The sequence below is a fragment of the Macaca fascicularis genome, chromosome 1, assembly GCF_037993035.2.
Source record: "Macaca fascicularis isolate 582-1 chromosome 1, T2T-MFA8v1.1".
NCBI lineage: Eukaryota > Metazoa > Chordata > Mammalia > Primates > Cercopithecidae > Macaca > Macaca fascicularis.
This window is the reverse complement of record NC_088375.1, coordinates 148,187,122-148,202,635: the sequence shown is the minus strand read 5'-3', so window position 1 is coordinate 148,202,635 and position 15,514 is coordinate 148,187,122. Positions and strand designations below refer to the sequence as shown.

The 15,514-nt window shown below is 39.6% G+C and overlaps 1 protein-coding gene and 1 pseudogene across 1 annotated transcript in view; one reads left to right on the top strand and one right to left on the bottom strand.

Moving 5' to 3' along the window:
* Positions 1-1,106, top strand: part of CLCA1 (chloride channel accessory 1) — a 32,766-nt gene extending 31,660 nt beyond the window's left edge. The window contains exon 14 of the mRNA XM_005542824.5: positions 484-1,106. Coding sequence (XP_005542881.3) covers positions 484-875 — 392 coding nt within the window. The 3' untranslated portion in view covers positions 876-1,106. The remainder of the gene's footprint in view (positions 1-483) is intronic.
* LOC102126959 (cell division cycle-associated protein 4-like) overlaps positions 1-15,514 on the bottom strand; it is a 49,047-nt pseudogene that overhangs the window by 375 nt on the left and 33,158 nt on the right.

Sequence of the window (15,514 nt, the reverse complement as noted above, 5' to 3'; positions counted from 1 at the left end):
GGTCCTATCAGACTTTCTCTTTCAAAGTGCGGTCTGCGGACTACAGCATGCGGATACCATGAACACTAGTTAGAAAGTTTTTTCAGATCTGCATTTTCAGATCCCTGGGTGATTTGTACACACATTACAGTTTGAGAAGCACTGGTGCAAACTCCCTCTATAAATAATAAAATAATAAACATTTTTTAAACAACCTGTTCTTTCTGTCAGGCACTATGCCCAGAAATGCTGACCAAGGCTTTAAGTCATGCCCAATCCAGTTTTACGCTTATCACTGTGTCATTATATACAAAGAAGAATGTAAAAGAGATAGTGACCCTTGTAAATAGGACCATCGGTTCATTTATTTGGGAATCTTATGGGGTGATGATATAATTTCTAATAGACTTTTAAAGCTTTTTAAATATTTTTTAAAGTTCTACAGCTTAGGAAGTTTCTTTAAGATTTCAGAATTGAAGTCACATTCTTCTTTTTTCTTTTTAGCTCACAAGTATATCATTCGAATAAGTACAAGTATTCTTGATCTCAGAGATAAGTTCAATGAATCTCTTCAAGTGAATACTACTGCTCTCATCCCAAAGGAAGCCAACTCTGAGGAAGTCTTTTTGTTTAAACCAGAAAACATTACTTTTGAAAATGGCACAGATCTTTTCATTGCTATTCAGGCTGTTGATAAGGTCGATCTAAAATCAGAAATATCCAACATTGCACGAGTATCTTTGTTTATTCCTCCACAGACTCCACCAGAGACACCTAGTCCTGATGAAACATCTGCTCCTTGTCCTAATATTAGTATCAACAGCACCATTCCTGGCATTCACATTTTAAAAATTATGTGGAAGTGGATAGGAGAACTGCAGCTGTCAATAGGCTAGGGCTGAATTTTTGTGAGATAAATAAAATAAATCATTCATCCTTTTTTTTTTTTTAATTATAAAATGTTCTAAAATGTATTTTAGATTTCCTGTAGGGGGCGATATATTAAATGTATTTCCTGTAGGGGGCGATATACTAAATGTATTTTAGACTTCCTGTAGGGGGCGATAAAATAAAATGCTAAACAACTGGGTATATATGCATAAAAACTATCCATTCAAATCCAAAAATTTAATAATCATTGAGTCTTTTATTAATGAATTTGAATACTAGAAAGAAACAGGGCTTGCATCGATAAATGGAAGAATGTTTTTATTTGTTTTAAGGAGCTTTGCCCCTTAAAAAAACATGCAATTGCATAAATCTAACAGAGTTGCTAAAAGTTGTTTGGTTTCTTTTGATGAAGGAAAGACCAAACTAAATTATTTAAATATAAAAGTCATGACTTGTTATATAGGGGTTTTGGACCAGCATCACCAGGAACATGTCTTATTTTCTCTAAATTTGAGCAATGATGGTGCATTTAAGGAAGTGATGGCATTGAAGAAAGAAAGAACAGCATAATGAAAGTTCTCTAGGCACAAAAATGAATGTTATGTGCATGAAATTACAAGAGTTAGCGATGTTTTAAGCCATGGCAGTGGGGATAAGGTGGGAAAGGTAGCTTCAGGCCAGGTGTGAAGGGAAAGTGATTGAGAGAAAAATATTTATTGTGTACTTTGTCCAAAGGCCCAACTAATGCCTTATATGCATTACTTTATTTAATGTAATTCAGTTCTTTCAACAAATGTACACCAGCTGTTTATTATTTTCCGGGCCAATGCTAGGTTCTAAGGATAGAAAGATAAGTAAGCACTGGCCTTTTTTCTGTACACTAAAGAGAGCATTTGAGGATTTATTTTTGAAGTCAGGAGGCAGAAATGTTCAGAGAGATGCTTGAGAAGGGGGTCTTGGAGAACCACATGAAGGCCTTAATAAGCGTGAGAAAGGCCGGTAGCATGACAGATGAAAGGGGAAGAAGAGGAAAAAGGGCTGCAAGTGTAGGCCTAGCGGTATGGCAGTCCTCGTGAAGGACTAGTCACAGATTCCAGTGCCTGCAGGAGTAGATATTCCTGTGAAAATTGTTTCGAGTTCTCAGTTATTAGCACAATGAGTTCAAGAAGTAGGTGGCTTTCTTTATGATTGAAAACAAAATATCTGACATATCGTTTTTGTGTCACCCCAAATTTCTTTATGTGTAGACCTTTCTTATTTCAAAACCAGATTTGAGGCATCTTAATGATACATGCAATAAACATAAAAATAAAGAAATAAAATATATAATAAAAACTAGAAGAAGTGGTCAGCTATAAACCTATAAAGAATGCATGGGGGAAAAAAACTAAAGGAAAAATCACCACATCGAATGCCTAATACAGTGTTCTGTACAATTGCTACAGCCAAGTCACATATTTCACTTTGTGGCAAGTAGGCAGGACAAATGAGGCGTATATAGTAACAAGATTAACAGAGTCTATAGTGAAAAGCAAGCCAGAAGCAGCTCAGGAGAAGCATGGCTTTTCCTAGTCATAAGACCGAGGAGAAGTTTTATCTATGGATCCTCAGTTTATTAGGGCACTGTGATGTTAAGGGGCTGCAGCAGCATCCTTACAGTAATCATAACAACAAGTTTAATATAGTGCTAATTACATCCTTCACAGTAAGCCAAAGGAGCAACACCACAGCATTGTTCAGGAAAGGCAATTATACAGGGACCCCAAAAATGCAGGCCTAGCAATTAGCTCTTGAGCTTGCCCCAGAGGTAAAATTTGGAGTGAATGGGTTGCGTGTCCTTCAGGCTGTTTCCTGGGACCCATGTCTCTTACATGCAAATTTGTTATAAAAACTGAACAGTAGAGAGTTCCAAGACTATGAAGACCCTGATGTTCCCAAAGTCAGTACTGTTTATTGAGGGCACAACCAGTTGCTTTGCCAGCCAAATGGTCACAGGGTTGTTGGGGGTGCATTGCAATATATTCAAGCTTGTGTACAAGGCATTTGAGGTTGGGGGCATGGAAAAATACTAAGGCACTGTGTGTATGATATTTGTGCATGGGAATGTAACTCCTTGACCCTGAAAACAGGACAAGGAATGGAGTGTGTCATAAGAAACGCTGAAAACAGCCTCCCGAGAATGCAGTTGGGGAGCTTTTACAAGGCCATAGGTGCCTCGCGACCCGACCTCAAAAGGCCATCTAGTGGATGTTTGTAGTTTAACAAGCCCTTTCAATAAATACTTGGCAGATAGATTCTGGGGTGACACTCTCTCTCAGAAGAGTGGTCCCCGCTCCGCTCAGCTGGAATCGTCTGATAACTCATTCTTGGTGTTCACTGCAAGCTATAGGCTCTGCAAGGGTCAGTTTGGAGTCCTCTTCTGAATGTTACAAAACCAAACCAAGCACATACCTGATGAGAAGGCCACTTACCTGCTCCATGTGACAAATGAGTCTGAGGTCCCAACTTCATAGAACATGGTTGCCATGGGTTTCGCCTGGAAAATTTCCAATAAGTCACTCACTGAGATTTTAATTCCCCATTTAGGTGAACTCAGAGAAATGTAGCATGGGATATGGTAGTAACCTGCAGAGAGGCATACCATGTGACTTCGGAGAAGAAGAGATAAATGTCATCATGTAGATAAGATAGAAAATAGAGAACAACAAAGAAAAAGCATTCTTATGTACTCTGGGTTATAGGAAAGTTTATTGCAAAATGGATCTGCATTGTCAAAGGAGATAAAATAAGCCGAATTTTTGCCTTATGCCATCATTGACTCACAATGGCCTTAGTTTCTTTAGTTTCTGATAAGCCAATTGAGTGAGTAAATCTAGTAAACCTGTCCCAGACATTGGTACTTCTCTTGATATCCAAGTATCCAGCATCAAAAGAGGGTAGGGAGAAATATTCTCCAAGCTCCCCTTTGCAACTTCCAAGCGAGGCTGTTACCCCTATGATCTAATGTGGTTTGTTTAAAGCCTCCATCCTATGTCATTGATCTATGCTGTTTTTATCCCTTCTCTTCACTGTTATCTACCATCCTCACCCAAGCTAGACACAACACTCTTCCCCCTTCACCTCTTAAAATCACTCTGAGTGGGATCAGAATCTATATGAATGAGTCAATTAATATCTCAGCCTCAAAAGTCCTTGATTGTCACCCCACCTCCACTAAAATTTAGCAAACTATTGGTTTGAATAATAAAACTGTCTCTTTATAAGTAAAAAATTCGAATATTGGCAATTCCATGTGGTTTGACTAAGTGCAGCTAAGGCTACATTTTGACCTAGTAATGACCTGAAACAACTCCACCTGTGAAATCTTAAAATCCAGTATCCTATTCTGGCCACAACCTCCTAACCCTCCATGCTGTTCACTTCCTACCCCACTGAACTGATACTGTAATTTCATAATGACTGTCATCACTTGATTGTTTCTTTTCACCTGGTCCATTATCTTTTTCTTTATATGGCCCCTATATGCCTTGGGGTGTCACTTCAAGTCCTCCTTTGACAATTCCTTCAACTTCCACATCTACTTACCCTCTTAACACACCTGCCCTGAAATCCTCTAGCTTTGCATTTAGCATATTGTCTGTGTGCTTGAGACATTCATTTATCTGTTCAGCAAATATTTTTAAAGTACCCACATTGTATTCCAAGTTCCATGTTAGACATTAAGATTACAATGGGTAATAAGCTATATGGTTTCTGCCAACTAAAGTACAATGAAGCCAACAGACACTTAACAATGCTCAGATCTATAAGGAACTTAAATTTACAAGAGAAAAACAAACAACCCCTTTAAAAAGTGGGCAAAGAACATAAACAGACACTTCTCAAAAGAAGACATACATGCAGCCAACAAGCATATGAAAAAATGCCCAACATCACTAATTATTAGAGAAACGTAAATCAAAACCACAATGAGATGCCACCTCACACCAGTCAGAATGGCTATTTTTAAAAAGTCAAAAAACAACAGATGCTGGCAAGGTTGCAGAGAAAAGGGGGACACTTATACACTGTTGGTGGGAGTGTAAATTAGTTCAACCATTGTGGAAAGCAGTATGGTGATTCCTCAAAGAGCTGAAAGCAGAACTACATTCGACCCAGCAAACCCATTACTGGGTATATATCCAGAGAAACATAAATCATTCTACCATAAAGACACACACATGTGAATGTTAACTCCACCACTATTCATAATAGCAAAGACATGGAATCCACCTAAATTCCCATCAATCATAGACTGGATAAAGAAAATGTGGTGCATATACACCATGGAATACTATGCAGCCATAAAAAAAGAACAAGATCTTGTCTTTTGTGGGAACATGGATGGAACTGGAGGCTATTATCCTTAGCAAACTAATGCAGGAAAAGAAAACCAAATACCACATGCTCTCAATTATAAGTGGGAGCTAAATGATGAGAACTCGTGAACATAAAGAAGAGAACTACAGACACTGGGGTCTACTTGAGGATGGAGGGTGAGAGAAGGGAGAGGAGAAGAAAAAATAACTATTGTCCTCTGGTCTTTATACCTGGGTGATGAAATAATCTGTACAACAAACCCTCATGACACAAGTTTACCTATGTAACAAACCTTGACATATACCCCTAAACCTAAAATAAAAATTAAAAACAAACAAACAAAGCAATGCACAGTATGTAGGGCCTATTTCAGGGGAAGCACCTATTATAGGAACTCATGCTATATATACCTAATCCACATGTGGTATCTGCCAGAGAAAGTGATCCTTTTACTTTAATGGTGTCTGGGTATATGTATAAAATAAGAAGAGAAAAGCAAGAGAAAGAAATGAAGCAAAATAACCCTAATCAAACCTCTGTTTCTCCAAATATTACTACATCTTGGAATTAGTCATACGGGGCAAAATCTACTTCCAGGTATACTCTGGAATTCCTCTAGGGATCAAATTCTTTTCTAATTAATTTTTTGTTGGATATTGGCAAGTTATAATTATATATATTTTATGAGGTACAAAATGATTCTGATACACACACACACACACACACAATATGGAATGATTGAACCCAATTAATTAAGAAATCCATCACCTTAAGAAATCCATCACCTTAAATTCTTATCATTTATTCCTTCTGTCTGGCTGAAACATTATATACTTTGACCAACATCTCCCCATTCCCCTAACTCTCCAGCCTCTGTTAATCCCCATTCTACTCTCTGTTTCTATGTGTTCAACTTTTTTGGCTTCCACATATAGATGAGAACATAAGGCATTTGTCTTTTGTGCCTGGCTTATTTCACTTAGAATAATGGCCTTCTGGTTCATCCATGTTGTCACAACATAACCTCTTTTTTTGAGGCTGAATAGTATTCCACTGTGTGAATATATAGATATGTGGTGTACATATATATATGTATATATATATACAGCTGTACATGTATGCATATACAGATACACATACATTCATCCAAACAGATGAATGGATAAAGAAAATGTTCTATATATGGATGGACACTTAGACTGATTCCACAACTTGGCTATTGTGACTGATGCTGTAATGAACATGGAAGTACAAATATTTCTTCAACATAGTGATTTTAAAACTTTTGAATATGTACCCAGAAGAGGAATTGCTGGGTTATATGGCAATTTAGTCTTTTAAGAGACTTCGATACTGTTTTCCATAATTGATGTCTTAGCTTACATTTCCATCAACGGTATACTAGGTTCCCCATTTTCTACATCCTCGCCAACAACTGGTTTTTGTCTTTATTATAATTGCCATTCTGATAGGTATTAAGTGATATCTCATTGTGGTTTTAATTTGCATTTCCCCAGTGATGTTGACCAGTTTTTTCACGTATTATTGACTATTTGTATGTCCTCTGTGTTACTTCGGCCCATTTATTGAGTGACCCGAAAGACTGCCAGTTTTTAGTGGGGTCCAGAACAGAAGGCTTTGCAACAGGTCCAGGCTGCTGTGCAAGCTGCTCTGCCGCTTGGGCCATATGACCAGCAAATTCAATGGTGCTTGAGGTGTCAGTGGCAGATAGGGATGCTGTTTGGAGCCTTTTGCAGGCCCCCATAGGTGAATCACAGCAGAGGCTTCTAGGATTTTGGAGCAAGGCCCTGCCATCTTCTGCAGATAACTACTCTCCTTTTGAGAGACAGCTCTTGGCCTGTTACTGGGCTTTGGTGGAAACTGAATATTTGACTATGGGTCATGAAGTCACCATGCTCTCTGAACTGCCTATCATGAACTGGGTGCTTTCTGATCCATCTAGTTATAAAGTGGATCATGCACAGCAGCATTCCATCATCAAATGGAAGTGGTATATAATGTGATCTGGCTTGAGTAGGTCCTGAAGGCACAGGCAAGTTACATGAGGAAGTGGTTCAAATGCCCATGGTCTCCACTTCTGCCACCTTGCCTTCTCTCCTCCAGTCTGCACCAATGGCCTCATGGGGAGTTCCCTATGGTCAACTGACAGAGGAAGAGAAGACTAGGGCCTGGTTCACAGATGATTCTGCACAATATGCAGGCACTACCTGAAAGTGGACAGCTGCGGCACTACAGCCCCTTTCTAGGACATCCCTGAAAGATGGTGAAGGGAAATCTTCCCAGTAGGCAGAACTTCCAGCAGTTCACCTGGTTGTGCACTTTGCTTGAAATTAGAGATGGCCAGATGTGCAATTATATACTGATTCATGGGCTGGAGCCAATGGTTTGGCTGGATGGTCAGGGACTTGGAAGAAGCATGATTGGAAAATTGATGACAAAGAAATCTGGGGAAGAGGTTTGTGGATAGACCTCTCTGAGTGGTCAAAAACTGAAGATATTTGTATCCCATGTGAGTGGTCACCAATGGGTGACCTCAGCAGAGGAGGATTTTAATAATCAAGTGGACCAGGTGACCCATTCTGTAGATACCACTCAGCCTCTTTCCCCAGTCACCCCTGTCATCGTCCAGTGGACCCATGAACAAAGTGGCCATGGTGGCAAGGATGGAGGTTACTCATGGGCTCAGTAACATGGACTTCCATTCACCAAGAGTGACCTGCTATGGTCATTACTGAGTGCCCAATTTGCCAGCAGAAGACACCCACACTAAGCCCTCCATGTGTGAATGGCACCATTCTTTGGGGTGATCAGCCAGTTATCTGGTGGCAGATTGATTATATTGGACCTCTTCCATCATGGAAGGGGCAGAGGTTTGTCCTCACTGGATAGAGTAAGTGTCTATCTGGAATAGACACTTACTCCGGATATGGGTTTGCCTATCCTACATGAACTGCTTCTGCCAAGACTACATCCATGGACTCACAGAATGCCTTATCCACCGTTGTTATATTCCACACAGCATTGCCTCTGGCCAAGGTACTCATTTTATGGTCAAAGAAGTGTGGCAGTGGGCTCATGCTTATGGAATTCACTGGTCTTACCATGTTTCCCAACGTTCTGAAGCAGCTGGATTGAAAAAATAGTGGAAAGGCCTTTTGAAGTCAAAATTACAAAGCCAACTAGGTGATAATACTTTACAGGGCTCAGGCAAAGGTCTCCAGAAGGCCGTGTATGCTCTGAATCAGCGTCCAACATGTGGTACTGTTTCTCCCATAGCCAGGATTCACGGGTCCAGGAATCAAGGGGTGGAAGTGGAAGTCGCACCGCTCACCATCACCCCTAGTGATTTACTAGCAAAATTTTTGTTCCCTGTTCTCATGACATTACATTCTGCTGGCCTGGAGGTCTTAGTTCCAGAGGGAGGAATGCTGCCACCAGGAGACACAATGATTCAATTAAACTGGAAGTTAAGATTGCCACCTGGACACTTTGGGCTCCTCTACCTTTAAGTCAACAGGCTAAGAAGGGAGTTACAGTGTTGGCTGGGGTGATTGACCCAGACTATCAAGATGAAATCAGTCCACCACTCCACAACAGAGGTAAGGAAGAATATGCATGGAATACAGGAGATCCATTAGGGCTTCTCTTAGTATTGCTGTGCCCTGAGATTAAGGTCAATGGGAAAGTACAACAGCCCAATCCAGGCAGGACTACAAATGGCCCAGGCCCTTCAGGAATAAAGAGTTGGGTCACTCCACTAGGGAAAAAACCATGCCTGCTGAGGTGCTTGCTGAAAGCAAATGGGATACAAAATGGGTAGTAGAACAAGGTAGTCATCGATATTAGCTACCATGACAGGACCAGCTGTAGAAACAAGGACTGTAATTGTCATGAGTATTTCCTCCTTCTTATGTTAAAAACATGTTTGTACATGTATACACTTACACCAAGAAAATATCTTCATTTTATTTCCTTTCTCCTTTATTATGTGACATAAGACTTATTGACTTCACATCAGCATTTAAGTATCATTAATTTTGTATAACAATATTTGGGTTGGGGATTGGTGCATTCCGGTTGTATGAAGGACAGTTGTATTATGTTAGGCATAATCATGACATTATTATTATCTCTATTTGAAGATTATGTGTGATCTTAGGAGATGTGTATGGGTTCAAGTTGACAAGGGATGGTTAATACTGAGTGTCAACTTGATTCAATTGGAGGATACAAAGTATTGATCCTGGGTGTGTCCTTGAGGGTGTTGCCAAAGGAGATTAACATTTGAGTCAGTGGGCTGGGAAAGGCAGACCCACCCTCAATCTGGGTGGGCACAATCTAATCCGCTGCCAGTGCAGCTAGAATACAAGCAGACAGAAAAATGTGAAAAGTAAGACTGGCCTAGCCTCCCAGCCTATATCTTTCTCCCGTGCTGGATGCTTCCTGTCCTTGAACATCAAACTCAAAGTTCTTCAGTTTTGGAACTTGGACTGGCTCTCCTTGCTACTCAGCCTGGAGATGGCCTATTGTGGGACCTTGTGATTGTGTGAGTTAATACTTAATAAAATCCCCTTTATATATTCCATTAGCTCTGTCCCTCTAGAGAACCCTGACTAATACATCCTCTTTTGAGAAATGTCTATTTAGGCCGGGCGCGGTGGCTCAAGCCTGTAATCCCAGCACTTTGGGAGGCCGAGACGGGCGGATCACGAGGTCAGGAGATCGAGACCATCCTGGGTAACACAGTGAAACCCCGTCTCTACTAAAAATACAAAAAAAAAACTTAGCCGGGCGAGGTGGCAGGCGCCTGTAGTCCCAGCTACTCGGGAGGCTGAGGCAGGAGAATGGCGTGAACCCGGGAGGTGGAGCTTGCAGTGAGCTGAGATCGGGCCACTGCACTCCAGCCTGGGTGACAGAGCGAGACTCCGTCTCAAAAAAAAAAAAAAAAAAGAAATGTCTATTTAGGCCCTTTGCTTGTCTTTTAATCAGGTTGTTTTCTTGTTATTGAGTTGTTTGAGTTCCTTCTACATTTTAGATATTCTCTCTTTATTAGATGTATGGCCTTGCAAATACTTCCTCCCATTTCACAGGTTGCCTATTCACTCTGTTATTTCTTTCCTTTGCTGTGCAGGAGCTTTTTCGTTTGATGTAATCCCATTTGTCTACTTTTGTTTTGTTGCCTGAGCTTTTGGAGTTGAATCCAAAAAAATCATTGCCCAGAACAATAACAAATAAAAAGAAAATATAAGCACTATAATCTTTAAATTATACTTTAAAAATACACCTGACATATGGCCTCAATAGATTTTCATTGCCTCCAAGTAATTCTACACAGTTTCAGACTTTTAAAGAAATGCCAAAATCTTTCCCCAAAAAATGTGTTAGAGTAATTCATTAAACTAAGAAAGAGAAGACAAATCAACAAAGCAGTGTTCAAGGAGGCTTACAGTAAAATTTCACATAGACAGTAACATTTAACAACCCAGGTAAGAACTAAATAATGAGGACAAGAAAGTTATTCAATTAAAAAGCCCAAGCAATGCATAATTATTGTATTTGAGAAAAATCTATTTGAGTTCCTGAGCCCACATGCCAAAAGGAAAACATGTTAAATGGTTCTTCCTAACCTATTTTAGCTGTTTCTAGAGATAAACCTTTTCCTAAATTTCAAAGAAGTTCAGAATTCTTAAAGGGGAGGGGAGACTGAAAAAGAGTGATGACCTCTACAATGGACAGCACAATTCAAACTCCAGAAGGCACATTCAGTTCATGTGTGATTCAGGCAGGCACAGGAATTCACTACTCCTACTCATGGGGCATGGAAGTGGGACCCCAGGCAGCACTTTAAGGATCCAGGCAACCAGTCCATGAAGAGAAAGGTATGCCTCCTCAGATACAATCTGAGGGTTGGAAAGCAAAATACTACCACCATCATCACACCAACTGGAGGGGGGAAGTGCAGGGGGAGGGAGAGGTGAACAAAACTCAGAGCCTTGACCGAGAAGAAAATGGTGTGATATTATTATCATTATCATTAATTATTGTATCTGATAATGATAACAGCTACCATTTCCTGGTTTTTGTTTTGCTTTGTTTTGTTTTACTGAGTGCCAGACACTAAGTGCTTCTCACATCTAGGCCTTCCACTAATATTTGAGTGTCCTGAGGCAAGAGGACAAATGTAGATCCAGATACCATGTGTCTAAATATGCAAACATTATAAATCAGGCCTACAAGGTGTTACAATGTGTTATCTCCTATCTTGACAAATATACCTTCATAATGATTTGGAAGGCCAGGTTCAAATTTAAAATTCTTGGAAACCTCTTAGTGTGATGGTGGGACATGACAACTCAGGAACAGATGGGCCATGGTTCGCCCTCTTCCTATCTTTCTCCACCCCACAGTCCAAACCCCAACGGGCCTCATGCATATGGGTGTGGCCTCATCAGCTCATACACCACATCAATAGCCACCTTTTTCCATCTTTCCAACCTGAAAGTATGCATACCTTTGTCACAATCTTCCTTAGGAAGAACCGGCCCTGGCACCCAAGTCAGTTGTGGCACACACAGACCATGGAAGGAGGATGAGTCATTTGTCAGGGAATTTCAGGTTGGGTATGTTATGCATGTTCCAGAAATGTGGGGCTCTGGGAGGACACACACTGGGTGTCACAACCCCTTGGTCTTGTGGACTCTCCACTCCATCGGAAGAGGACAGGACATATTACATAATTTTGGGGAGCCAGTACAAAATGAAAATGCAGGACCAAGGCCTTATTCAAACATCAGGAAAAAAAAGTGTTATTAAAGTTAGTAAAATATAAAGCTTTTTTCTTTCTTCCACAGTGCATCTCAGCTTGTCATGGTATTTTTTTTTTTGTCATTTAATGTTCTACATAAAGAAAAATTATAACTCTAAAGTATTCATATGAATTTCACCATGCATCTACATTATGTGGTTCCAGTTTTAAACACAAATGTAAGAACTTTTAACTTGTATATTGAATACAAAATTTGTATTTTGTAGCTTGTACATGCATACTTACTTTGTTTTGTCAAAACAATGAAAATACTGCATAAAACTGGCTCAAGTGTTTTTATTTCACTTAATATGTTAACATTCTACCATCACACTCTACCTTCAGCTGACTGATGAATAAGAAAAGACTGAAAGGAAAAGGAAATATGGGCTGCTTCATCTTCTTCTTTCTATGTCATCATTTTCAGCACAAGTAATTGGCAAATACAGGGAAGTAACACAAATAAGAAAGGATAGGTAGAATCGCATGGTCATTTATGTTTCTTAGAATGTCATTGCTTTCTTTCTGTGTTTGAAGAAAGTTCTGATTTGAACTGAAAGTGTGGTCTCAAGATGTCAGGGCACCTGCTTACTCAGTCCTAGAAATGGCATGCTTATCTGGTACTTTGAGTCTCACTGACTTTCCATGCATTCTAGGTCTACCCGAATTCTTTGTACATTAGCCATCAGGAACCTGTATGCAAATGGCACAGTACAGAATGGCAAATTCTCATATTACACCTATCTCCACTAGTTACACACGTCCTCTATTGTCCCATCAGAGTTCCCTTATAAAACACAAATTCAAAGATAAAATTATTAAGAATTTTAAGACACCTGAAGCAGAGGAATAAACCAAGCACAGGACCCCTTGAGTGCGGGGCCATAAGTGACTACACAGGACTCTCATGCCCTTGAAACTGGCCCTGGGCCCACTAAGGGGAAGAAATGTCTTATGAAAAGGCTGTGTAGATGGACAACTAAGACTGAAAGTTAAATGATCTGCCTGCAAACTCATTTGGTAAGTGACTTAAGCAGTATGTAAATCAGAGTTAGTCTGACTCTGGAAGCCAATCTCTTTCACCAGTTTATTATATTTCCTCTTGAAGGAAGCTTAGTTGCATGAACTGAGCCAACACTGTACAAGCCTCAGATGTTCAACAGCTTTAGTCCCTATAGCCAAGAAGCATTTTCAGGTTAATTCATTGGCAGGCTCACTCCAGAAACACAGTCGCAATTATATGAATGCTACTCACAAGACATTATTTGCTGGATGAAGAAAGAAGCGGAAAACTACTTTCCTTATAGCAGTAACAGAATACTTAGAATAATAACAAAATACTTATTATTGCTTAGTAATAATACTAAGAATTGCTACTATTTACTAAGCACTTTCCATGTGTCAAGCACTACTCTAAGAGCTTCCCCTGTATTATCTCATTTTTCTTCACAGAAACCCTAGGTCAATGATATTATTATCTGTATTTACAAATCAGGAAACTGAGGCAAAGAGTGGTTCAACAAGTTGAGTAAGGTCATACGGCCAGTTAGTGACAAAGCACTGGGTTAGTTGAACCCAGACAGCTTTGCTACTTTGAACCGTCTCTATGCATGGATCCATCTCTGTGTTAGTGAGCTCTATCTGTAGGCAGATAGAACTAAAGCAATTGACCCAGACAAGATAATCTGTAAATATTTCTAGAGTAATAGTACAAGTAACTTCAGGAACATTTTAGTTTATCTGATGAACATCTAACATTATTCATTTTTTTTCTTGCATTTTACTTTTCAGAAAATAATTTTTAATGCTTTCATTAAAGATCTAACATTTTGTTGTGTAGCCAAAGTCCCATATGCAGGAAATATTTTGTATTTAATTCAATGTCCTGTGTACCTTCCTTACCTATATTTCCAGGAACCAGGAAATCAGGGGAAATTTCTATGGATTCAGGGAGGAACTGTTTCAAGGGACTATTCTCAACATAACTATTGACTTTGGAATTTTTATGACTGTGCGTCCATCAAATTTACTAACTTAAAGTATGTAGTTAATGGCCTAGCTTGCTTGCCTGTTTTGTTTTTCTGTTTTAACACCAGATAAGGCGTGTCAATCAAATTTGCTAATTTAACATAGTTGACATAGTTGTCTAGTGAGTTGGAGTTTTTTGTTTTGTTGTTCTGTTTTACTGCTGAATAGATTCTTAAATCAGGAGAACTGGCATCTTACTAATATTTGTCACTGTGGGTTAGACGGTTTGAGAATCTAGTGAGACTTTGAATCAGAATCCCAAAAGTGGTTTTAGATGCTTTAAATTCTTACCACTTTTCTATCTTTTTTTTTTTTTTTTTTTTTTTTAAATAATAGAGACAGGGATCTTGCTATGTTGCCCCAGGCTGGTCTCAAACTCCTGGCCTCAAGTGATCCTCCCACCTCAGCTTCCCAAAATGCTGAGACTACAAGTGTAAGCCACCTTACCCAGCCCATTCTCTTAAAAGAAAAAAAAAAAAATCACCACTTGAAATGATTTAAACCATTCACCAAAAAAAAAAAAAAACTACTATAGAAAAAACACCTATCATATTATAATTTAATTCATCAACAATAAGTGACATAATTCTGTGTAAAAAGTTAATATTCTTTGGAACTGTCCTTTAATCCTTTGGGAATCTGTTGTAATCAACTTTCGTTTTGACTAATAGCAAAGACACAATCTGATTTTTTAAAGCTCTGATATGCAGAGAAGATAAAGAGAATAGTTGATTCTTAAAAATGTTTTTGCTCCACTCAACCAAAGAACAAATTCTTTACCGTCAAAAAGCATTTTCTGGCCAGGCGCGGTGGCTCAAGCCTGTAATCCCAGCACTTTGGGAGGCCAAGATGGGCAGATCACGAGGTCAGGAGATCGAGACCATCCTGGCTAACATGGTGAAACCCCGTCTCTACTAAAAAAATACAAAAAAACTAGCCGGGCTTGGTGGCGGGTGCCTGTAGTCCCAGCTACTCAGGAGGCTGAGGCAGGAGAATGGCGTAAACCCGGGAGGTGGAGCTTGCAGTGAGCTGAGATCCGGCCACTGCACTCCAGCCTGGGCGACAGAGCAAGACTCCGTCTCAAAAAAAAAAAAAAGCATTTTCTAGACTTTACCTGGAATAAGCTAGAAAAAAGGATTGGTAAATTTAAGAAACTCCTTCCCTCCCTCCCTCCCTCCCTCCCTCCCTTCCTCCCTTCCTTCCTTCCTCCCTTCCTCCCTGAGACGGAGTCTCAGTATCATGTGGAGAAAACATAATTAGTGTGAGGCCCAAAGAGGAAATACGTCACTGCTATAGAAATAGGTATTTCCAGGTGCCAGTATCTAGTCTCTGGGGTGAATTTGTTTAAAAAAAAAAATAGGTAATTTATTATAGAAATGATGGGAGAGTAAAGTAAGTCTGAATGTCTATTTCTTTGCATATATGGCAAAC